General features: G+C 41.7%; 1 protein-coding gene across 1 annotated transcript in view; it reads right to left on the bottom strand.

Annotated features, from left to right (window-relative positions):
* The window catches only part of LOC126417076 (putative inorganic phosphate cotransporter), a 188,726-nt gene that overhangs the window by 100,687 nt on the left and 63,131 nt on the right, over positions 1 to 24,908 (bottom strand). Inside the window, exons 4-5 of the mRNA XM_050084971.1 lie at positions 17,615 to 17,699; positions 7,696 to 7,916 (exon numbers count right to left, since the gene is read on the bottom strand). Of these exons, the coding sequence (XP_049940928.1) occupies positions 7,696 to 7,916; positions 17,615 to 17,699 (306 nt within the window). The remainder of the gene's footprint in view (positions 1 to 7,695; positions 7,917 to 17,614; positions 17,700 to 24,908) is intronic.

Genomic DNA, 24,908 nt, shown 5'->3' with positions numbered 1-24,908 from the left:
GGATACAGAGGAACAAACAAATGTATGTAAATCAATTTGTACAACATGACAACTGTATATGTAATAGCAAAACATAAGTTTACTTGCATTGTGTATCTCTAAAGCAAGGGCATCTGTGTCAGTTAGAAATACTTTATGCAGCTTCACGTTCGTCTAGAAAACAAACGTGTGGATACCTGGAACCCAATTAAACTATGTCTATGTTAACATTGTAGGATATGAAGTCCAACCTGTCTCGTAGCACACAGACTGTGGTGCATGTTATTGCTATCAAATATTAGGCAGTGACAATTCTTCATCATGTCTGACAGTACTGTCATTAGCGTTTCTAAGTGAACCTCATCTTTCGTTTCGTTAATTTCATTAGTTGATAATTAAAATGCTTATTTATTCTCGTTAAGAGAATTTCTGACTGCTTGAGTGTCCACTTTTTGACCCAATTCCCTGAGAAATCTCACTTAATCATCTTTATTTTTAGTAACATTTACTCTCGTGCTTGAACTGGACAATTCGTCACGTAATTCTAATACATTTGAGTGTGACAATTCTGAAACATATGACACTGACCTACTATAGTCATGTAATTATGATGCGTTTAATTTAGACATTTTTTTCCTGTGGATCTGACGAAATTTCGTCCTCATCATATATCCCAGTAGCAAAATCACATACTTCCCCATTCCATGAGTTGACAAGGTTTTTCGTGTCACCCATGTTTTAAACTTTACTGATTTCTTATAGCTAAACACAGGGGCGGCTCCTGTGTAGGTTTGCAGGTTTGCGCTACCCCGATGGAATAATTTTTTTCAACTGTGTTTGCCTTCGGAGCGTTCTGTATTAGTGGAGAAGTAGCGCGCCATTTATCTCTTTTGAAATGCCCGGGCTCCAAACGCCGAACACAGCGGAGTCGGAAGGAATGTGCCGACGGCGACATCAGCTTGCACTATGGCTGCAGACGCGGACTTCGGTGTCTCAGAGGGGGTGCGGGTTGCGGGGGCAACGCTTGGCAACACTGTACTCGTATGCGGGCCTTGTGTGTATAAACACCTCACCCGGGCCACCCTGCCAGCCGCAGGAAGAGGACCCGAACTCTTCCGAAGGGAAACGGAACTATCGGATCTTCGAACAAAGCGGGATTCTATCGCCACCTTACCAGTTCAGGTGTAGCTGCGAGCGAACTAGCTATTTCCTGTGTGTTGTGTTAGTTATTTTAGCGTCTGCTACAGTGAATTTTGAGACTAAAGTGACAAGTGAATACGTGAAACAATGAATCAGGTAATTTCATTGCTCTCTGAACCCTTCAGTTCACGGAAGTTTGAAGAAAAATTAGAAATCAAGACGCTAGGTAGGCCAACTCCTGCTTTAACAATTTCGCAGACGGTTAAAACGGAAAGTCGCCAATTCAATAGGAAATTTAACTCTGAATTGTACAACAAGCATGAATGGCCGTGTGGTTGTGACATGAAAAATGCCTTATTTTGTTTCCCTTGTTTATTATTTGGAGGAGATCTTTCATGGTCTAAACACCGAGTCTGACATTCAACACCTCCATGTTAAAATTAGAAAACATGAACTTTCTTCAGTCCATATAAATAACGTTCTGAATATGGCAAGTTCAAATGGTTCAAATGGCTCTGAGCACTATGGGACTCAACTGCTGAGGTCATTAGTCCCCTAGAACTTAGAACTAGTTAATCCTAACTAACCTAAGGATATCACAAACATCCATGCCCGAGGCAGGATTCGAACCTGCGACCGTAGCGGTCTGGCGGTTCCAGACTGCAGCGCCTTTAACCGCACGGCCACTTCGGCCGGCAATATGGCAAGTCTAGGCAATGTAAATATAGCTACCCAATTAGACAGTGGGTACAGAAGGTCCGTGGCATTACACAACCAAAAAGTTACCGGTAATAGGTACATACTGAATCTAATTATTTACTGTATTCGTTTCTGTGGTGCGTTGGAACTTGCCCTTAGAGGACATGATGAGACTGAATCATCTTACAATCCTGGTGTTTTTCGTTCCTTGATTAATTTTAGTGCAGAATTAGACTCTGTATTAAAATCGCGTTTAGAGAAAGCTACAGTATTCAAAGGAGCCTCAAAAACCATCAACAATGAATCCCTCCAGTGCATGCTTCAGGTCTGCCAAGAGAAAATTAGAAAGTAAATTAAGGGTGCTGAGTTTTTGACCGTAACAGCTGACGAAAGCCGTGACGTAGCCTGTGTTTTCCAGATGGTTATAGTATATAGGTTCATCATTAACGGAAAACCAGTTGAAAGATTTTGGGACTTCATAGCACCAGAAAAGCATGTTGCCCAGTCTTTGCCAACGTCCGTCATCGAACAAATTAATAATCATTTGGGGAATTGTACACATAAGCTCATAGCGCAAACATATGATGGTGCAGCAGTCATGAGTGGTTCGTCACAAGGGGTGCATGCTCTTGTTAAGGAAAAGTTTCTCAATGCTTCATACATTCATTGTTATACCCACCAGTTGAATCTCATAATGCTTAAAGCCGCTTCCATTAATAAAAATGTGCGAATATTCTTCACTAAACTTCAGGGAGTTTGCAGCTTCTTTTCAGCATCTCCTCAAAGAACAGCAGTTCTCGACGAAATAGTACCAAAACGACTGCCACGTTCAGTGCCTACTCGTTGGAATTTTCAGTCAAGGAGCGTCAATACTGTTTTCGAATATAAGGAAGATATTATCACGTGCATGAATAATATGAGCCAGGGGGGAAAACTGTGTAATGAGAACACGATCTTGCAAGCCTGTGGCTTAGTAAAAATTTTGAAGAATGAAAAGTTCGTTTTTTGGTTTCCATTTTTTCATAAAATCATGATCCATGTGGATATTTTGTATAACCAGCTACAAAAAAGGGATATTGACGCAACTTACGCACAAAATTAGCTGACAGCTTTTGAGCGTAAAATTGCGAACATTAGGGAACGAGAGAGTGATAATTCAACAGGTTAACAAGAGTACCATAAAAGAGGGACAACTGAAGATGGCGCAGCGATGTGTAATCTACCGCGGGAGGGAAAATAAGCATGTGATGTCATAAGTTACCGACGCAAAACAAAGATTCAAGTTTACTGCACTCCTAGTTGCAGCCTCTGTCTTTCTACCAGAGAAATTAGCTACTTACTCTTCCAGTTTCCCAGAAACTTCTTTCAGAGCTGCTACTGAATGTTACTCTTTTTTGGAAGCAAAGAAACTTCGAACAGAAGCTCTGTTATTTATGGAAGAGAGGAGTTCAAAAACATGTGTGGGGCTTTGAGCTTAGATAATAATCTTTGTGATACACTGAGCCAATCTGTGAAGCTCTTGGAAGCGATAATTACAATTCCAATGACCACTCAGAAGCAGAACATTGTTTTTCTTCGCTGAAACGCATCAAAACCTTCTTGCGGAATACTATGGACCAAGAAAGACTATTAGCACTCGCGATGTTCTCTATTTAACGAGACCTCGTTTTAGGAATTGCAGACTTCAATAAAAGAGTGCTTGAAAGATTTGCAAATATGAAGGAAAGAAGAATAGAGTTCCTGTACAAGTGATCACCACCACATCCAAATTCAGAGATAAAATCGAACGGCGTTAACATCAGTCCTGCAGAAAAAGGTTAGTAAGGCATGCCTACCACTTTTTGGGTTCATAGAGCTGCAGTTGATTTTAATTCCTTTTATTCTGCAAAAGTAATACTTTTTCTGTGTACACCTTTTGGTTTTATTATGAGTAGATGCAGGAGTGACACGAGCGAGCGGTCTGTTTATATCAGGCATTACAAAAACATTAAGCAATGTACTGATTTTCTCTCATTTGTTGATGTTTTCCTTCGTGAGCAAAGTCCACCACCATCTTCTTTGCTCACAAGCCGCCACTGACTAAACACTAAAATTAATGTAGTAACCGGCTGCTACATTACTGGCCATTAAAATTGCTACACCACGAAGATGACGTGCTACAGACGCGAAATGTAACCAACAGGAAGAAGATGCTGTGATACGCAAATGATTAGATTTTCAGAGCATTCACACAAGGTTGGCGCCAGTGGCGACACCTACAACGTCCTGACATGAGGAAAGTTTCCAACCGATTTGTCATACACAAACAGCAGTTGACCGGCGTTGCCTAGTGAAACGTTGTTGTCATGCCTCGTGTAAAGAGGAGAAATGCGTACCATCACGTTTCCGACTTTGATAAGAGTCGGATTGTAGCCTATCGCAATTGCGATTTATCGTATCGCGACATTGCTGCTCGCGTTGGTCGAGATCAAATGACTGTTAGCAGAATATGGAATCGGTAGGTTCAGAAAGGTAATACGGAACGCCGTGCTGGATCCCAATGGCCCCGTATCACTAGCAGTCGAGATGACAGGCATCTTGTCCGCATGGCTGAAACGGATCGTGCAGCCACGTCTCGATCCCTGAGTCAACAGATGGGGACGTTTGTAAGACAACAGCCATCTGCACGAACAGTTCGACGACGTTTGCAGCAGCATGGACAATCAGCTCGGAGACCATGGCTGTGGCTACCCTTGATGCTGCATCACAGACAGGAGCGCCTGCGATGGTGTACTCAACGACGAACCTGGGTGCACGAATGGCAAAACGTCATTTTTTTGGATGAATCCAGGTTCTGTTTACAGCATCATGATAGTCGCATCCGTGTTTGGCAACATCACGGTGAATGCACATTGGAAGCGTGTATTCGTCATCGCCATACTGGCGAATCACCTGGCGTGATGGTATGAGGTGGCATTGGTTACATGTCTCGGTCACCTCTTGTTCACATTGACGGCACTTTGAACAGTGGACGTTACATTTCAGATGTGTTGCGATCCATGGCTCTACCCTTCATTCGATCCTTGAGAAACCCTACATTTCAGCAGGATAATGCACGACCGCATGTTGCAGGTCCTGTACGGGCCTTTCTGGATACAGAAAATGTTCGACTGCTGCCCTGGCCAGCACATTCTCCAGATCTCTCACTAACTGAAAACGTCTGGTCAATGGTGGCCGAGCAACTGGCTCGTCACAATACGCCAGATACTACTCTTGATGAACTGTGGTATCATGTTGAAGCTCCATGGGCAGCTGTACCTGTATACGCCATCCAAGCTCTGTTTGACTCAATGCCCAGGCGTATCAAGGCCGTTATTACGGCCAGAGATGGTTGTTCTGGGTACTGATTTCTCAGGATCTATACACCCAAATTGCGTGAAAATGTAATGACATGTCAGTTCTAGTATAATATATTTGTCCATTTAATACCCGTTTATCATCTGCATTTCTTCTTGGTGTAGCAATTTTAATGACCAGTAGTGTATATGCTGGCGTCTACACAGACGTTGCTGTGAGTTCTGCTCTGCTGTGTGCTATGCTGCCGGCTGTCTGTGCCTTGCTATCCGGCTGAGCCCAGGGAGGTAAGGCGTGACAGCCCTAGCATGTTCTGTGACGCAGAGCTGTCTGCGAAGGCTGTGTGTGCTGGCTGCCCAGGTGGCCTATAATTTTCTAGTGGCCGCCTCCCGCTGTGAAAAAAATGGCTCTGAGCACTATGGGACTTAACATCTGAGGTCATGAGTCCCCCAGAACTTAGAACTACTTAAACCTAACTAACCTAAGGACACCACACACATCCGTGCCCGAGGCAGGATTCGAACTTGCGACTGTAGCCGTCGCGCGGTTCCTGACTGAAGCGCCTAGAACCACTCGGCCACACCGGCTGACTTCCCGCTGTGAAAAGGATTGTTCACCTCGGTGGTGTGATGTCTGCTCGGGCCACGCAGCTGTGGTCCGCCAATACTGCTGTCCCAAGTTCCCCTGTTACCGGCAGCTGCTTCGTCCCTGGCTGCGACATTCTACAGAGCGAAGCATCTTAACGAAGTTTTACAGCCTTCTGCTCTTAATGTCGATCTCTCATTCGACATCTCACATCACAGTCCTTTGCATTACATACGCCTTATCTGCCATTATGACAACATAGGCTGTCACTCATTGCCACGCAATGTTCCATAATTTTTTCCTAAAGTCACTGTCACAGTTTTTCTTCTCTAACATTCACCGTTATAATTGTCCTACGCAATACTCTTCACTACCACTAGTAACTGTGTATGTACATCCTATCCATGACACTGTTCTACAGATTGTTACTGTTATCTAAACTACACTGTGCTCTTTCCGACTACGAATAATTGTCGTTTTGCATCCGCTACTCGACACTATTCTACGGATTGTTACTGTCTTTTTTCACTATTCAGTTATTCACTGCTGCAGCCTAAATCCACTCATACTTATCCCCGAAAGGGATGTCATATACAGCACTCTTCTTTCATTGGCAAGATGTGCCACTGGCATCTCGTTGTAATAGCGTAACCGTGCATGTAAAGTTGTCGTTTGAGATGAGCAAACCCATCACATCTGATGGTTTTGCTGAAATCCACTAACCTTGCGTCTTACGAGATGCTCATTCGCTGCTGTGAAAGTGCTTGGTCGTGGGCCCGTACAATTGTGGCGATGTGGCGCTGTAACGGGGAAAATGCTAAACTACTTGGCTTGCGTGAAAGAGCACCCAGTTCAACTTTTTTAGGAGATGTCATTTAATTATTCCTGTATCCTTAATCACGTCAGACTTCACTGTTCTCTTAATATGTTGCACATGATATTTGCTATCAGTACAGATATGCAGTAGCTGGGCGGATGACACTTTACTTCCTTCCAAGGTACGTGTATGACCGCACTATAGAGCGCCCCATTGCTGTTCAACCACTCTGCTTTTATGATGGAATAATTAACATAACTGGCGAGAGCCACCATCGATACGACTGTTCACTGTTGCCCCCGCTACCAGACTCATGCTACAAGCCCCGACCTTTGATTCCCAGCCGACACGAATGAGCTTCTATATTGCTTATTTCAGCCAATACCTACCAAAAAAATTTATGTTACTGTGTAGTCTGGAGCACTGCTCAGGTAGAGGAAGCTTCTGACATGGGTGAAGTTGTGACCTTGAAACCTTGTCACCAAGTTGCCACGCTGTAACTTTCGTTTCATTCTGACGCATATTGTCCTTCTATACAGACAGTCGTCTTTGTGCACTGCTGCACAATTTTATGATGTTTTAGACAGCTGTTATACAACATAAATGTTATAAGATCACCGGAATTACCTTAAGTGAAAAAGAAACGTCTTTTTTTATACACTGGTGTCTCGAATTAAAGTAACAAACCGCTGCTTCTTCGTCCTGCCGTATTCTTTACATTGTTTCTACTGTACTATCACTTGTTTATTCCGTTTCGCCGCAAAATAAAGTTAACCTTGGAAAATTTTCGTTTGTTGCTTTAATTTTTGGCACCAGTGTATTTAGCACTTCAACAAGAGTCAGAAATTCATTTGTACAAAATTGTTAAAGCTTTCGTGGCCACTTGTTTATTTGTGTTAATGAGGAATGTCTGCGTAGTATTTATTTTGAAAGAAAATGCCACCCATTCACACGATCATTAAATTTACATTTAATTTGAAAGATCTTGCCCAAAAGTCTATGGAATGGCAGCTGATCTCTGAACAAAGGGGGTGGGGGATGGGGCACCAATTGATATTCTGCTTGCGAGGACAAATTTTCTCAAACTGGCCCTGCCTGCACTTAAATTTGCCATTGAATGTTGCAATTTGTCAACAACTAACCTTCTCCTTGGAGACGCTGTCGCCAATACTGGTGGTGATGTAGTTCAGCTCGTCAGGTGTAATGCGCGGGTGTATGGAGGGGGAATCGTACACCGTCACGAACCATAGAATGCTCCACAAGCCCACGATGCCGCCGAGGATGTAGAAGCACGCCTTCCACCCCAGGGCCTCGATAATGGCCGAGCACATGGGCCACGTCACCACTGAACCGAAAGTTCCTCCTGAGAACAGAATGAGAAGCCAGAACACCGATGAATTGCATTCAGTTCTATTTTATTTTAATTTCTTGCTACTTGTGCAGGAGTCCTCACAGTCTGCCTATTTGCTTGTTGACAGCAGCATCTTACAAATTATCATTATTGTATTTAAAATAAGCTACATTAACTTTTTTAAGAACACGTTCTCAGAACAAACATCTTCCAGTGAACCAACTAAAGTGGTCAACAGGCATTAATGTATGTTAAAATGCAGATCATGTGAAACACACATTAAAACAGTACATAATATCAGCTCCCATGGTGTTATAATAATAAATTAAAATACTCTGAAAGACAAAAAATAAATTATTGAACCGTTTTACTGATTTAAAACATAGTCAGTGATTACATTTTTTGTGTGATGTCCACTTACATCTAGTAAGCGTCGTCCACTTGCACGTTTTCCAGGTGTCCCAGGGTTTGTCACTGATGTTCCTAGCTTAAATCCATCAGTGTTAAACGCAGGAACATCTCAAAATGTGCAGGCAGACGACACTTCCAGATGTAAGCGGCACTCAGATGAAAATGCTACGACTGACGCCGTTTTAAATCAATAGAAGGAAATATGTACTATAATTAAATATGAATTTCATAGGAATGACAAGGACAGATTTTAAATAACCTTAATAACTTTAATGGAACTACAATAACTATGGCCGCACGAATAAAGCATTAAGGAGAGTTTTCAAACATCCTGTAAGAACTTGCATGTTGTTCTCACTGAATACCGAAATGATGTTCTGTGGCAGCTCGACATTTGATGAACAAAACATCAATGTCCAAATCACATCTTGCAAGTCGTGGCGACGAAAACTGCAATTTCTAAACCATGTCTTCGTTGGGATGGTGGGCTGTGCCTCTACAAGCCCACCACCCCACATCGAATGAGGTCCGAGTATCACACCGTTCTTGCCACTCAGTCGCTATTCTTAATACCACGCAGATACCAACATTCTTTATAAAAATGGTTCAAATGGCTCTGAGCACTATGCGACTTAACTTCTGAGGTCATCAGTCGTCTAGAACTTAGAACTAATTAAACCTAACTAACCTAAGGACATCACACACATCCATGCCCGAGGCAGGATTCGAACCTGCGACCGTAGTGGTCGCTCGGCTCCAGACTGTAGCGCCCAGAACCGCACGGCCACTCCGGCCGGCCAACATTCTTTATATGGAAGCTTAATATCAATATGTAATCTGAAATTTCTTGGTTTTCCAGCTGGTCTCCGTTCTCTGCATCTACATCTATACTATAAGATGCAATGTGAAAATCATGGCAGAGATTACGTTTCACTGTACCAGTTACTAAGGCTTTTTCTCGTACCATTCACGCATGGATCGCGGGAAAATGCTTGTTTAAATGCCTAGTGCTGTAATTAATCTAATCTTATACCCACTATCCCTACGGGAGAAATGTGCAGGGGGTTGTAGATATTCCCAGAGTCATAATTTAAAGCCGGTTATTGAAACTTCGTCGGTAGACTTTCTCGCGATAATTACCGTCCATCTTCAAGAGTGTGCCGGTTCAGTGCTTTCAACATCTCATTGTGCGTTATATCATGATTTCTTGTAAGAATTGGTTTCATAAACTTGAATATCTGAAAAGGGGCTTATCTGCTGCCAAAACAGTATGAGAACTGTGAAAGAAGTTACCCGATGACACAAAAAGGTATGCACATATAACAAAGTCATTTTCTGTTTTCCAAGAAAACGAAGGGAACTGGTGCGATAATTGTGACACATGAGAGTACTGCAATCTAAAAGGGACACAGAAAGACAACATAATCAATTTTAGAATCAGTATGATGCAGGGGCACTGAAGAGGAAACTATTTCTGCCATGGTGATGGCGGTTTCGGCAGCTGCAGAGGGCACGCGAATGAGAAAAACTGGGGGCTGCGCAAGGTGTGGGCGTACCGACTGTGGTAAAACGGCATGGGTCGAGAAATATGGAAAATATGAGGACTCATAAAAAAGGGGCAAGAGAGCAAAGTAGGAGCTGTGTTACAAATTCAAATGTAGCTGCTAAATGAAAGTTGAGGTTGAGGGGACCAGCTGAGCAGAAAAACGTACATGATAGTTTAAAATGCGGCAAAAGTGGTGAAGTACTGAACAATAATAAGGAAAAGGAACAGTTGGTGGTGGGGGGGGGGGGGGGGGGGGGAGCAGTGTGAGGTCAAAATCTCCAGGGCCCCAAGTCTCATAGGGGGCCCAAGTCGCTCCACGGTTCGGATCTCCTCCCAGTGTGCTAAGCTGGCAAAATTCATCCTGCTATTGTAAAATAATTTTGCATCATATTATAAATAAAAGAACATTGCCCCAACACCAATGTAACCAACCTAGCTCTTCCTTTTCAGTTCTGTTTTATGAGTCATAGAGACCAATTACATACAATTCTACTTCATGTTCAGTCCTGAATGCAGAATATTTTCTTTAGACTTTGTGCGTCAAAACTACTATGTGGTGGATTCGAAAATACGCGTTCTTTAAATGTTGTTGAAAATTCTACCAAAAACATTCCTCAAGAAATATACACGGAAACAGCTGTGAAACGTCATTATAATTAAGTAAGTTTACCAACAACATTCATTGATAAGGCACTTCAGATTCCATCACAAGGTGATTTTACACGAAAAACGAGTACACAGAAAATATTTTGCATTCAAGAGTAAACACAGCATGAAACATTTAGTTCTCCTGGAAGAATCATGAAGCTGAAGAAATGAAATAATGTGAAAGAAGTACATTGGCCATGCTTACAGCCAACTTACGTAGGTATTCTCATGTGACTTGATGTGACACTATTTCTAGGTTAAAGAGGCTTGACCTTCGGAGGTTCAGTTCAGAAAATTGGAGATCCAAATAATAAAAATTTCCTTGGGATATTTGAGCTCTTGACTTACTATGGTCCAGTTCTTGCAAAATAATTAGAAATGTCAGAAACCGACAACATGTGGAAAGCGTTTACAACTGCATTATCTGTCAACTGATACTCAGAATGAATTTATTTCTAGTGGTGTCCATAGTGTCATGGGTGCCATCTTGAAACCGAGAGAAAATGAGAAGTATATTTCAATTATTGATGGTATGGGACAAATAAAAATGGTCGAGACAAAAATGGCCCATAAAAAAATAAAATAGAAACAAGTGGATACGATTCAACGTGAATATATGCATATAACCTCGCCCCGTGATGCGCACAACATGTGTACGCCCGCCACGTGATACAGCCAGCCGGACCTTGGAGCACTTTTACACAGTCTTCACGTCTGACAGAGTTGTTAGAAGAGGTCAGTTTTGTCGCGGCCCTAGCTGGCCGCCCAGGTCACCTGATCTGTCATTGTGCGATTACTTTGTATGGGGAGCCTTCAAATATAAGGTGTATCGCAGAACCCTTATAGTCTTCAAGAACTGCAGCAGAACATTTCGGATGAGACTGCAGCAATTCCAGCAGTCCAGCTTCGACTGCCTTCAGCAACTTGCTGAAAACTGCCAAAAAGTGCCAACCGATAAGTGGTGGTACTGTATTTCCTTTCTTCTGTTCCTTGGAAGAGTTCCAAGCTACAAAGAAACACAACAGAGGAAAGGAAATACAGTACCACCACTTATCGGTTGGCACTTTTTGGCCGTATTTACGTTAAGACGGAAATTGATAAACATGAAGTAAACGAACGGGTTTTGGAATTCGTAGATTGTAATCAGAAAATAAGAGTTGCTATTGGCTGTTTAGTTCGATCAACACTTGTGAAACACTGAGTTCTAATCAGTGAATGCCGTGGACAAGTTTATGATAACCGAAGCAATATTAGACGATCCTATCAAGGAGCTCAGACATATTTTCTTCAGTGAAATCCCGTTGCAAAATTTTCTCTGTGTGCATGTGATAGCATATATCCCATTTCTGACATCTGTTGGAGTGCTCTGGTTGACGCTGCAACACCAATTACATCTCACCTGGATAGGATTGCCATTGCTGTTGGAACTCTCAGTAAGTTAAATTTGTCAGCTGAAACACGTTCTGTGGTAGGAGGTTTTTTTGGATCATGTGAAATCTTTCAAGTGTTTAATCATGACATCAATTTGGCTAAAGCTGTAGTTACCAATTGACAACAGAAACATATTATAAGTTCGAAATACTACCACTGATGTTGAGGTAAGATACTTTCAGAGATTATTAAATGACTTAAAATATCTTCGCGAAAACTGGGACGCCATTCTTCCTGATCTTAAGTTACCAGTGCAATTAATATTGGTCCTGAATTTCCGGAGGTGCGCAATAAGAAGAGTAAAAAGTTTTATATTGAAGCCAGGAATGAAGTGGCAGATGTGAATTCAGTAGATTTATTCAAGATAAATGCATGTAAGTCATTGTTGACAATCCAGTATCTAACTTGAAAATCAGATTAGAAACAGTGAAGATTTTAGATGAAACATTTGGTTTTTATGGATATAGTTAAAGATGACTGGTGATTAGGTCGCTGAAGGACGCAAGTTATTTATCAGTGAATGCCATTATGGTGTCACGAGAGATTTAGAACAAGAAATTAAATATTTGAAAGCAACTCATACTTCAGACTCTGAATACATTACCTTGGAACCATTAGAACTCTTGAATAAGATGCACAAACTTAAAACTTTAAGTTTGCTTTGCGAATGTATGGGTATACATGCGATTCTTTTATACACTTCTAGTGACTGTATCTGAAGCAGAAAGGTCTTTCAGCAGTCTGACTGGTGTTAAAAGTTGTCACAGATCAACTATGTATCAACAATATCTCACAGATTTGGGAACCATGGAAACTGAATACAATCTGGCAAGGCAACTATACTTTGATGCTACGATTCAAACATTTTCTGAACGAGAGGCTCTCAAAGCGGCGTTGACAGTGTTATAGGCAAGTAGGTTATAATATGCTCCCCGTTGCACGAGTCATGGCGGACTGTATGCGAGTGCGCTGACATCTATTTAAGTAAATGTATGGGCAAGCCATGGAAAGCTCCATATGGCAGCGTTATTTGCACCAGATCTCTCGTGAATGCACGATTCGGAATAATATTTAGCCGTTTGTTTTAAAGTGAAGTGAAACCAATTTAAAAATTAAAATTAAATGGAGCATACATACATTTTACAGAAATTCATTATTGAGTAGTGCCTGAAGCCGAACTTCTTAAGTTTGCAAGTCTCATCAGTTTACTGCCTTGCCACTGCCATTGTCTCCTCTCTTACTTAGAGTGTCTCTTTTTGTCTTTCTTTGCCACTACCACTGTCTCCGCCATACCTTGTGCAGTCCAACTTATATTTTTCCTTATACCCTCATGGTTAAAATTTCGATCCAAAACGCACACTCCCTTATACATACGTGTTGAAGTTCGCCAGTCTGGAGGGGCCCAGATGGTGTCAGCTCATCTCTCTTTTTCGTTTCCATGTCCCCTCTCTCTTTTCCTCCCACTCCTTCTATCTCCATGCAGATGTCTACCTTTTACTGCCCCTGTCTCTCAATGACCATCAATGTCTCCTCTCTCTTTGGTTGCCACTGCTACTGTCTTCAACCATCTCTCTTTCTCTTTCACTGACACTTCCTCTTTCCCCATCACCGCTGTCTCCCCTCTCTTTCTCTCACTCTGGCACTATCTCCTCTCCCTTCCACCGTCACTGTCTCTCTGCTATTCTCTTTCAGCATAAAAAGGAGCGAATATGTTCTTATGCCGAAATTTTCACTGAGGTAAGTAGAATCAGGACAGAGGCGGCAAGTTCCCAAATTATCTGTCAGATTCTCTTCAACAGAAATATATTCGCCCTTTTGTGCTCCAGCAGGAGAATTTTTCCGCTGCTTCCCCTCTTTTTCCCTGCTACAGGCGCGTATGCAGCTTATATAAAAGGAACTCTTTAGTACGGTGAAATTTTGACAGTTTATTTATATACTTCGACCCACTTTATATACGTTGACATATATTATAAATAAAAAATAAGTGCATGTAATGTAAGGTTAAGACAAAATCATTTGCTTGCGTTTTTCTCACTACTTTGTTCATCGATCGCAATTCATCGAAAACGTCCTGTTTATTACTTGTATCATAAACGAGTGGAAAGTTACAATCAGACAATGGAAAATCCAGGATGGAATATAGCAGTATTATAAAAGGAATAGTTGCTGCTCACCATATAGCGGAGATACTGAGTCGCATAGAGGCACAACAAAAAGTCTGTCAGAAAGTGAACTTTCGGCCAACAAGGCCTTCGTCAAAAATAGACAACACACATACACTCAATCTCATGCAAATGCAACTCACATACACAATAATACAGTTATGTATTGGTATATTATTTTTTAAAAGCAACTTTCAAAAAGAAAATTTAGCCTGTATCGCTTGTCATTCAATTTTTCTGGTGAACCAGTAACCAAAAATCATTGCATATGGTTATAAATTCATTGAATGTCATATCAAACAGGGGAATCTGGTAACAATGCAGGTTGTCCTGATTCCTTCAAAACTGGCCTGTGATGTTTACTCACGAGTTTCTATTGATACCGGAACTAAGTGCTGAAACAGACTTAGACCGTAAAAGAAAACTGATTAAGAGCAAAAAGGAAGATTGAGTTTTGCAAATAGGTTTTGATGGGATGGACACTGAATATCTAGATTAGACGGAAACATGAAAGGTAATTTTATCTTAGCAAATAACTATGTTATGAATGGTTCAGAGGCTTATCGTGTAATAAATGTAAAAGTAAAATATGGTGAAGATTATTCCAGAGGCATTGTCTATAAACACCGGAATTTTAATATGAGCAGAAATCTGAACTGTATAGTGTGTTGTGGGCAAATAAAAGGATGTTTCCAGGTGAACCAGCTTCTGTAAAAAGTTATGAACACAACCCTTGGATGGTGTAGTGCGTAAACCAACTTTTGGTTATCCACATCCTGAACTTGTGTCAAAAGAGTGGAAGTACATAAAGAAATTAACAGAATAATGGCTTAAGAAATTGTCAATACAAGTAACAGTTCATATAACAATCCTTTGATGGTACTTGAAAGACAGACGATGGGGTAAGAACTGTTACAGATTCCTGTACTTTGAACAAAATACCTAAAAGTGATACTGATATACTGGAAAATGTAGTTGAAACCCTTCAGACGTTTTTTGATACAAAATTTGCAGCAAGTCTTGACCGGACTGCAGGATACTGGTAGATGCTTCTAGCTCCAGGATTTAGAAAATTTATTCTCAGGAAAAAGTTATCATTGTAAAGTCCTGCCCTTTGGAGTGAATACTTCAGTTTCAGTGTTTATTTAAGCACTAGATAAAGTGCCAGGGAAAGAACTATGTTCATGCATTATCATGTACATGGATGATTTACTGATTGCCATAAAATTCTGGAGTGAACATTTGGAGATTGATAACAAAGTATTTTAAGTCTTAATACTGGACAAATGTCTTTGAAACCAAAAAAGGAAGAATTTGTAAAGAAAAAAATTAATTTTGAGGCCACATTGTTTCAGCTACAGGAAATAGAAAAGCTCAAAACAAAATGTCAACCATTAGAAATTTTTCTGTTCCGTAGTCAAACAATAAACTGAAGGAATTTGTGGGGCTATCCAGATTTTGTAGGAACAGGTATTTAATGATTCTATTCCAAATAACCTGTGGTACAAGAATAGTTCATTCATCTACACAGAAGCATACCAATGCACCTTTGAGCAACTTAATGAGTGCCTACTGAAATAGAAGACATTGTACCATCCAAATTTAAACAAACATTTTCATATGGAATGTGACAGTTGCAACTACAGAGTAGGTATTCTTCTCTTTCTGGTAGAACTGCAGGGAGGCTCTGTTAAAGAGCAGTCAGTTGCCTTTGCAAGTAGAACTTCAGCGAAATAATATATATATATATATATATATATATATATATATTAGTTCAGAGAATGAAGCTTTGCCCATAGTGTGAGGGGTTCAACAAGTTTACGAATTTTTTCAGTGGCATATACTGACCATCATACATCAATATTTTTTATAGACTGTAAATTTCTCCAGGGGTGTTTAACAAGATGGGCATTAAGGAAACTGGATAATTTTTTTTTATTTTGTTCATCTCAGTTGCATTAATACACAATTTTTGCTGCGGTGGTTCCTTGTTTAGGGCTGACGCAACCAGTCTCAAATTACGAAGTCAACTGATCAGCTGACTTCGTAGCAGCTGAGGAGAGCTCCGCCTACCATCCTCCAAGGAAGCCATGGGTCTGAAGATGGTTATATAAATATAAGCGAAACCGGTCATCTATGTTATTGAGACATAAGTGTTGTGATCAAGACTGAACTTTAGTTAAAATAGAAAAACTGCATACTTTTTCGTTCATGAATAAATAGGAATAGGTAAGAGACTTTCACTAGAATGCAAACAGTGATTAGAATTATATAGGTATTCTTGAATGTAAATTTGTTTATGGTTGGTGAACTACTTGCATTCATTTCTCTATGAACTTGTTATATTATTAAATGTGTGTGAATACATAGCATGCTAATAGTCGTTTTGAAGCTTCGCGTTCGTTAAATGAAGGAATTTGTGAAAATAAGGCCATTGCGAGAATAACTGAATACTGTGAGATTAATGAACAATTTAAACAACTGAGATTCGCCAGTGTGAAACAAACAGGAAGAACACGATATGGTTACAAGGAATAAATATGTAATACAAGAAATTTGTTCTTGCCCAGTGAAAGACGAGACACGTTAAACAGACTGCTGTTTGCCTAAGAAAGCAACTTGGGTCTATTAAACAGATAAATCCTTTTTTATTAATTTAGTGGTAAGCTGTTGATCAATATTTGTTATAAATTTGTACTCATTACTGCTCAGAGTACTATGTAAACTGAAGTTGGATGAGGGGAGGAAGGAACAGGAAAGAAATGATGATATCAGCTGCATCAGAGCTTAATGTGGAATCAGTAGCGATGAATGAAGATGTGCGCCAGACCAGGACTCGAACACGGGGTCTCTTGCCTATTAGGTAAGTGCATTAACCACTGCGCCACCTGGACACAGTGTTAACTGCAAATATTCAGACTGTTTCGGCATGTTCTTCGACTGACTCGGATTCCCACCAGGTGACGCCACTTACCTGCCATTCCCGGCCGTGTCTTCTGAGCTCGCTAATTTTAGATTCGTGTTGGAGGTCGAATGTAGATGTGCATCCCCACTGATGGCTGTGGACCACACGTTCACATAACTGATACACCTCTACGGGCTATAAAGAAGACTCGGGAAAAATGGTGGCACCAGTTGGGAGTGTGAGTTGACTGAGGTGCATGCTGAAATAATCGGCACATTTACGATTAACAGTGTGTCTGGGTGACGCAGTGGTTAACACAGTTGCCTAATAATCAGGAGATCCTAGGTTCAGGGCCCAGTCTGGTACACATTTTCACTCGTCGACGCTAACAGTGCATAAAGCTGATATCATCAGTTCCTTTCCTTTTCTTTTGCCCCTGTACTTCCCAGTTTTATTATATGTATCGCAGCTGTAGATTCTGTGTGGTGTCTGCTCTTTCGTAATGTCCTAAATAAATGTCTGTAATCCAAGCGAAACATAAAGTTAGTTTTCATTTTCTTTCAGAGTCACCTAAGGATTAGAACTTCCACCGGCTGTGTTAACTCACCGAACAGAGTCCAGACGAACCTGCCCTTCTCTTGTGGCGGAGACCACTGAGCCACCAGGGCATGCAGCGACGGATACAGCGCCCCCTGTCAACAACATAGACATTCTCAGCGTTACCTAAACTACATTCCACCACGCCACTGCAACACGATATACTACGATAATTGGTCAAATAAGAGTTCGATGGTGCTTATTTGAGCAATTACAGAGTCATTTTGAGTTACATCCGCTATTAGTCACTATTGCAGCGAATACCTACCACAACACTTTTTACAAAGTTGTGGAAGAAATTGACAGAAACGACAGTGGACTCATGAGCATGTACAATTTTTTTGGTGCCCTGTTAATGAGGTTGGGATGAAAGTTTTAACAGAAAAGTTGTCCTGATGTTACACATCAGATGACATGAGTAAGAGAGGACAGCGCTCTGGCACCAGAAGGCTCAGGCAATGAGCAAGAAAGGGGCGTGTGACACGATCGTCCATGTGTAGCGAGCAACTGGTTGTAATGTGGTTTTATTTTAGGTGCTTGTGGAAGACTTCAGGGATCGGAGCAGCATCTCCTGTTGGTGCACATACTTTACTGTGAAAAATGTAGACACTTTAAAGAGCCTAGTAGGTCCGACAACACTGGACGTTCGAGGCATGGAGGGAACATATTACAATTTATGAGCCTGAGAACATTCATACAGAGAAGATTCAAAGCAAGCCTCTACAGCGTGCAAGAAACACTGTGCACTACCAGCGAAGAAATTCAAAATGGTACAAACCGCGAAGAAGATTCTCATGACTATGTTCTGGCAACTGCGTGTTTGTGGGGCTTTGGGCAATTAGGAAGTCTATCAGAGGTAAGATACATGTTGATGACGGACGTCCAAACACTCAAGTAACATTAATGTTTAGCTTCCCGTCGACGACAAAGTCATTACATACGATGCACAAGCTTCCATAGCACGCAGCTAGCGAAAGTAATTGTCAATTTCCTTTCCAAAGGAACTGCCGTTTTATTTGTCTTTAAATGTTTTGTAAAGCCAGAGAAATCTTCAATCTAAAAGACTTTATGGACATTTGAACCCCACCACTTCCACCCGACTGCGACTTCAGAATCTTCGACATTGTGTCACTTCACACAGTACTGCCCAGACAAGGAGGATACAATTGTCTGACTGCCAAATAACACTGTCTGGCTCTATTTCGCGGTCCCAGTTACCGTCATGAAAAAACAGTTTCACCAGGAAGTGTTACGGCACTGATCACATATTCCCAACGTGATTTACCATTGTTGTCCACCTGAAGAAACCGTTGGGCAATCCAAACCAGAGGACACTTCAGTCGTGCACAGATGCCTAAACAGCCAGCAGAATTTTAATAAACGGGAATTTTAAAACTCTTGTCTTAATAGAAAAATGTATTCAGAAACTTGGTCCATGCATTGAAAAATAACAAAAGCACTGTAAATTAAGTGCACATTTTTGGCCAATAGGTTAAAAACCTTGGTAAGAAATTTCTGTGATTACTCCTATACTATCACAAGACCAGTCACATGCAACGAAGTCGTTGTGTCGAGACTGCCTCACCCGCCCTTCCATGATACCGACTACATCGAGTTTTGGCGCGCAATGGGATTTTACAGAAAAAAGCAAATAATAATATATGTAGCCACTGTACTGCAGTCACTTTACCAACTGAGCTACAATGATTAAATGAGTATATATACCTATGAGAGATTCATCTATCATTCAATTTGACGTTGAGTGAAGACATTGGCTGTCGTGTGGAGGACATGTTTCAAGCAGTGTGGTGCTGTTGTGGCATTGTAGACATAGATTTATTATTTGTGGTATTCTAGACACCGTACTGAAAATACCTACATTATTGTGAGAGTATGAAAAAATAAAAACACACAAGTTTTTCGATAATATACATTTTTTAAATTTAGCATGTACATTGGATGCACTACAACAAAAAATCCGCTGGTTCTTTATGGTCTTTACACCTATACAATATTTATCAAATAAAGTTTTCTTTTATGCAGAAAATTGAGCACATATTTCCCTGAAACTGGTGGGTGCATCGTAAAACTCAGGTATTCCATGGACAAATTTAACACAGATGGCTTCTATGTCTACTGCGGTAGACTTTGGCACTGCATTGAGACATGAACTGTCCTAAATCATCCATATGTACACTACGCATACCAATATAGTTCACAACGTCATTGTACACAGCTTGAGTACTCGCCAGCCAGCGGTTCAGTCTCTTCAACACAAAAGATAACACCATACTTCATCTGCCATAACGTAGCTGTGCTGTATATAAATAGACAGGTCCCTTTATTTCGCCCAGAGTGTTGTAATGGATAACGTCATACCAGTCCAATAAATGTCTGTGGGAGAACGAGATGAATGATACTCAGCAGTCATCTGTGCATTGATGTTGGATATAGCACAACATAATTCATTCCATCCCAACCTCGTAAACTGCACTTAAAAGTTCTTGGGCACATTTCTGATCTCCACCACAACACACCAATCACTCCCTGCTGGTGCTTCTATACCACTATTTAGAATCTTTGAGCCACTAGCAGTTAAATTATGCTTTGAAATGAAAAGCATTAGCACACTGGGAGCAACGGCACCTTCTTATCCACAGGATCTGCACTCTGCCCCTGCACTACCATCAGAATGTTCTGGGCCGGTGCATATGTCAGATCCCAGTACCAACCTGAAACTTGCTGTTTAGGACCACCAGCACACTTCTCCGTGTTGACGGTGGGCTGGGTGTTTTCATCACACAAAAAGATGTACAGAACATGTGTCAGAGTCCAGCACTGACCTGCATCTTGCTGTGAAGAGCTGCCAGCAGTACACTCGTGCGAGTCGGGGGTTGGCCCGGTGTCTTCATCACACAAATTGCTGAGCAGAAAAGATGTTAGCAACTCCTTGTCCTGCTCCAGCATGCTTACAAGGTGGGCTACAGAATCCCACGTGGTCGCTGCAGGTCCACAGGCGTCGACCACTGCAGGTGCTGACTCGTTGGAGCTCAGTGTTGGTCCCGGAAGGCCTCAACAGGTCGAAGGGTGCTGATCAAGGTGGAAGTACCGTCACATGCAGGACCAAAATCCGAACAAGCAATAATAATAGCAACTACGGAAAAAGATTTAATATTTGATACTTACTTTTCTGCTTCTTTCTATTCTGTAGGGTGGCACTGATGGACCTTGGCTGCTGGTGCTGACACTTCATAGTTTTTCTTCTTCTTCCACTGTCTGACTAAAAGTGTAAGTGAGGAGCTACTGCATCCACGTTATATCCCCTCAAGTTACTAAAATGTAGACTTTCACGGCCGGAAATATCATGCCCATTATAATTATCCGGGCTGTTATGCCGTGGTCGGTTGATGAATTCTGTGTCGATTCCCAACGTTTCGTCTCCGACTGCGGGAGACATCTTCAAGGGGGTCCGTAGCTCAATGGAAGGTCCAACACACCCACTGGCTCGCTACTGACTGCCGCTAAATTCCATGTCCGCGCGCTCTCACGCCGCGGCGTGACGTCACGTGTTTTGAAAACGTCAGTGCAATTGGCCGCTGTCCGTCGCCGTCGATCGCCGTTGCCATCACCCAGTAGTGGGCGGGTGGTACACATCTTCTTTAACACCGGCATCCATATGCCGTTTAATTTCACACACTCCTCCTTACGGTTGAAATTATTTGGATGTTTAGCGATTTCGATTGCCTCCCTGTAGAGCCTTTCGTAATATCCACTTGTGGCCGCTAGTACTTGCGTCTCCTCGAAACGAATATTGTGGTTCCCCGGCTGGAAAGCATGCTTCGCAACAGCTGATCGTTCCGTTTCTCCTCTTCTACAATTTCCCTTATGCTCTTCCAAACGTTTAGAAACGGTTCTTTTAGTGGTACCCACATAAACATCACCACAGCTGCATGGGATCCTATACACTCCAGCTTTTTCCAGTGGTTTGCGAGCGTCCTTGGCAGGCTTAAGGTATTCCTGTATCTTCCTGGTGGGCTTGTAAATTACGGTAATATTCCGCTTCGTCAAGATCCTCCCTATTCTTTCCGTTACATTTTTAACAAACGGCAGGAAAACCTTAGATTTTGCAGTAGACTGTACGTCAGTATGATTTCTGCGTGGCTGCCTCAACGCACGTTGGGAATCGACACAGAATTCATCAACCGACCACGTCATAACAGCCCGGATAATTATAATGGACATCCCCTCAAGTTGTGACGACATGGCAGGGTGCAGCATCACTGTCAATTTCTAGGAGAACACAGTATTCCTATTGGCTCCTGGCATCTTTTTTTTTCATCCATAACATGACTATTTCGAGCGGCCTTTGGTAGTGGTTTCACGAAGTAGCTACCCAATGTGGAGCTGAAGAAGAGGACCTGTACACTTTTCCCACCGTTTTTCAAGGGGGAGGGGAGAAGAAGGGGGAAAGTAGAGAGGGGAGGAGGAAATGGGGTAAGGGGTGACATCATCAGGTTATATCAGTGCCACATTGCAACATCTACCCCCTAGGGATAGGAGGTGGGGGAGTGCCGCCATCTTGAATAAAGTTGGCAAAATGCAGACTGTCCGAGTATCGGCTTACTCCCCAGTCACACTTGTAAATGATGAGCGTGTCGTGTAATAATGGCTTTACATTTTCCACACAACACACTTGTTTTACCGTCAGTGCTTTCTGGATACAGCTTACAGCATAAACGTTCAGTAGGTTTTCATGTTGTCACTGACACTGACACATTTTCCATACCTTCAGGGTTTTGGACGCTCCTGACTATTCTCAGAGAATCTTCTGTTCTTGGAAAATACTGCCTTGATGCAATTTCTCCTCCTACCAGTGACTTTCCAAGTTCGTCGGAGAACATCCAGCTCTTATTATTTGACAATTCTGTTATTTTATTTTGAAGCATTGTTCAAACGACTGCTTCAGATGAACTATTTATGTAACTTTTTCTTCTAGTTGAGTACGTGGTAATGCCTGGGATACACTATTTTGTACAGAGCGTGGACTGTAGTCATGTGCATCAGAACACTTGCTTTCAGATGCATTACTTCCACGATCTTCGAACTTGGAATGTGTTCTTTCATATGTTTTATTTATTTATTTTTTTAATTTACTAATTCTCTGAAGTCAACATCAGTCAATGATATGCCACTATGTCACAACTCAAACTGAACAGAAACAATAAAGACTCAAACAATTGAAAAGTGTTAAACAGTTTCTTGGAAACAGTAAAGCACATTGTTCATTATTATGATAAAATACAACAAAAAACCAAAAAATCTTTGAATTAGAGTAATAATATTTGTGTCGGATTGTTACAATCCGAACATTATGTACGTAACAACTAAGGCTTATGACCAAATTACTTAAAATGTTTTTGCACACCTATTAATTATGAATTTTCAGACAAAGTCACCAAATTTCATAAAGTTACCTTGGTATTAAAAAAAAATGAAAACTGTTATTTATAAATATTTAGGGTTACGTAGACCCGAATCGAACAGCAGGGGTATACAAGTGCACTCTGCTGGTAATCCGTAAGTTTCAGCCATTTGTCAGTTAGATGCGCTCGGTGGGAGGACGGCGAGCTGTGGGTGCGTCCAACTTCACTACGGAGGCAGGGGAAGAGTAACAGCGAGGTGTAGTGCGGTTTTTGACTGCGGAAGGAGTGTCAGGAAGTGAAAATCTTGCTCAAATGTCTTCTGTGTATAGTGAACACATACAGAAGGTTGGGTTTCAACGAAAGACAGAGGCTTTTCAGGATAGGACCACTGTGTTCTTACCCTTCTGTCGTTGCTGCGGTGGAAGCTGCCATCAGAAATGGCAGGCGGCTGTCTCATGTGGGGCATAATCACTGCGCTGCTCAGACCATCACGACAGAGCAGCTCATGCTCTCAAAAAACTGTGCGAAAGTGGGTTCCAAACAGCCTGAGGGGGAGCAGAAGTTGAACAGAATGTCGAAACACTGCAGCACCCGGAACGGTATCATGATGAGCAACATCGTTTCCTCTCCCGTATCGTTGCGGGAGATGGCACAGGGTGTAATCATTTTGTGCCAGATAGCAAGCAAGCATCAGAGCCAACAATGGAAGCACATAGATGAAGCATATAGATTCATGCGCATAGAAAAAATCAAAGTCGTGCGCGTCAGCTCCGTGGAAGTCATGATCACCTCCTTCTTTGAGTGTGTAAGGGATCCGTGATCCCATGAACATAGATGCTAATATCCGACGCCCAGGTCGATAGCAGACAGGAGTCAATTGTCGAGCGCTGCAGTAGGCAGTGAGACTAGTGTTGAGTGCGAAGTAGTACTGGAGAGTGTCTAGCAAGAGGTAGTGCGGGAGAGACGGGCAAGAATGGTGCGGGAGAGACGGGCAAGAATGGTGGTCGAGTGAGTTGTAAACGGTAAAATTCACCGGAGTATGACGAGTGAGCACGTCCCCCTGATCGTCGTGGGGTTGACCCTCACTAATACCGATTCGCGAGTGATATGAAAGAGAAAGTGACAAGTGCCGAATTACGTGTTTCGTGTCAACCGCGTCGGCCAGCAACAACCATGGATTGTTGTGAATGTTAACCATCAGCATTGCGTGTGACGAAGTACTGAAAATCAGCAATCAATAAAAAGAGATAACCACAATTAGACGTGTAAGGCGAAGGTAGCAACTGCCTCAGAATTTGTGTGTTAGTAGGAAATTATATCAGTTTTGTACATCGCAACCTTTGTGGTCCTTAATAATAGACAAACTTTCAATCATTGGCTATTCCGTCTCAGAACAGCCGCACTAGGTTGAAATACCCCCGAAACCACAGCAGAAAACCCGATAGCCTTTCATCCATTAAGCACACGGTCATATAATTATAATAATTAACTGTTTGGCGGCTACGATAATTTACACAAAACCCAATAAGAAGTTTTAAACAGTGGTGTTTCATCTTGGCTCCCGTGAAAAGGACAGTTGCAATCTTCGGATCCGAACAATGATTTATTAAGCACCAGTTTTCATTTCAGTGGAATGACCTTTGCAATTATCGGACAATTTTACTGCAAGAGCAATCCGGTATTGTTGTTACCGTGACTAAAATTACAGTATTCCAACTAGAAACAGTGTAATATAACATTTATGGTGAAATTAGAAATCGCGGGAAGGAAGCACATTGTTTAGACAATGCAGTGAAAAGTGACTGAGAAACAGTAGACAATTTGTTTTTACGGGTTTAAATGACAAGAGCAGTGTTAATAAACAGTGTATTGAAGTATGGA

Source organism: Schistocerca serialis, chromosome 8 (genome assembly GCF_023864345.2).
Source record: "Schistocerca serialis cubense isolate TAMUIC-IGC-003099 chromosome 8, iqSchSeri2.2, whole genome shotgun sequence".
NCBI classification, from domain to species: Eukaryota; Metazoa; Arthropoda; class Insecta; order Orthoptera; family Acrididae; genus Schistocerca; species Schistocerca serialis.
The sequence above is the reverse complement of the archived record's forward strand: the minus strand, read 5'-3'. Positions and strand labels throughout refer to the sequence as shown.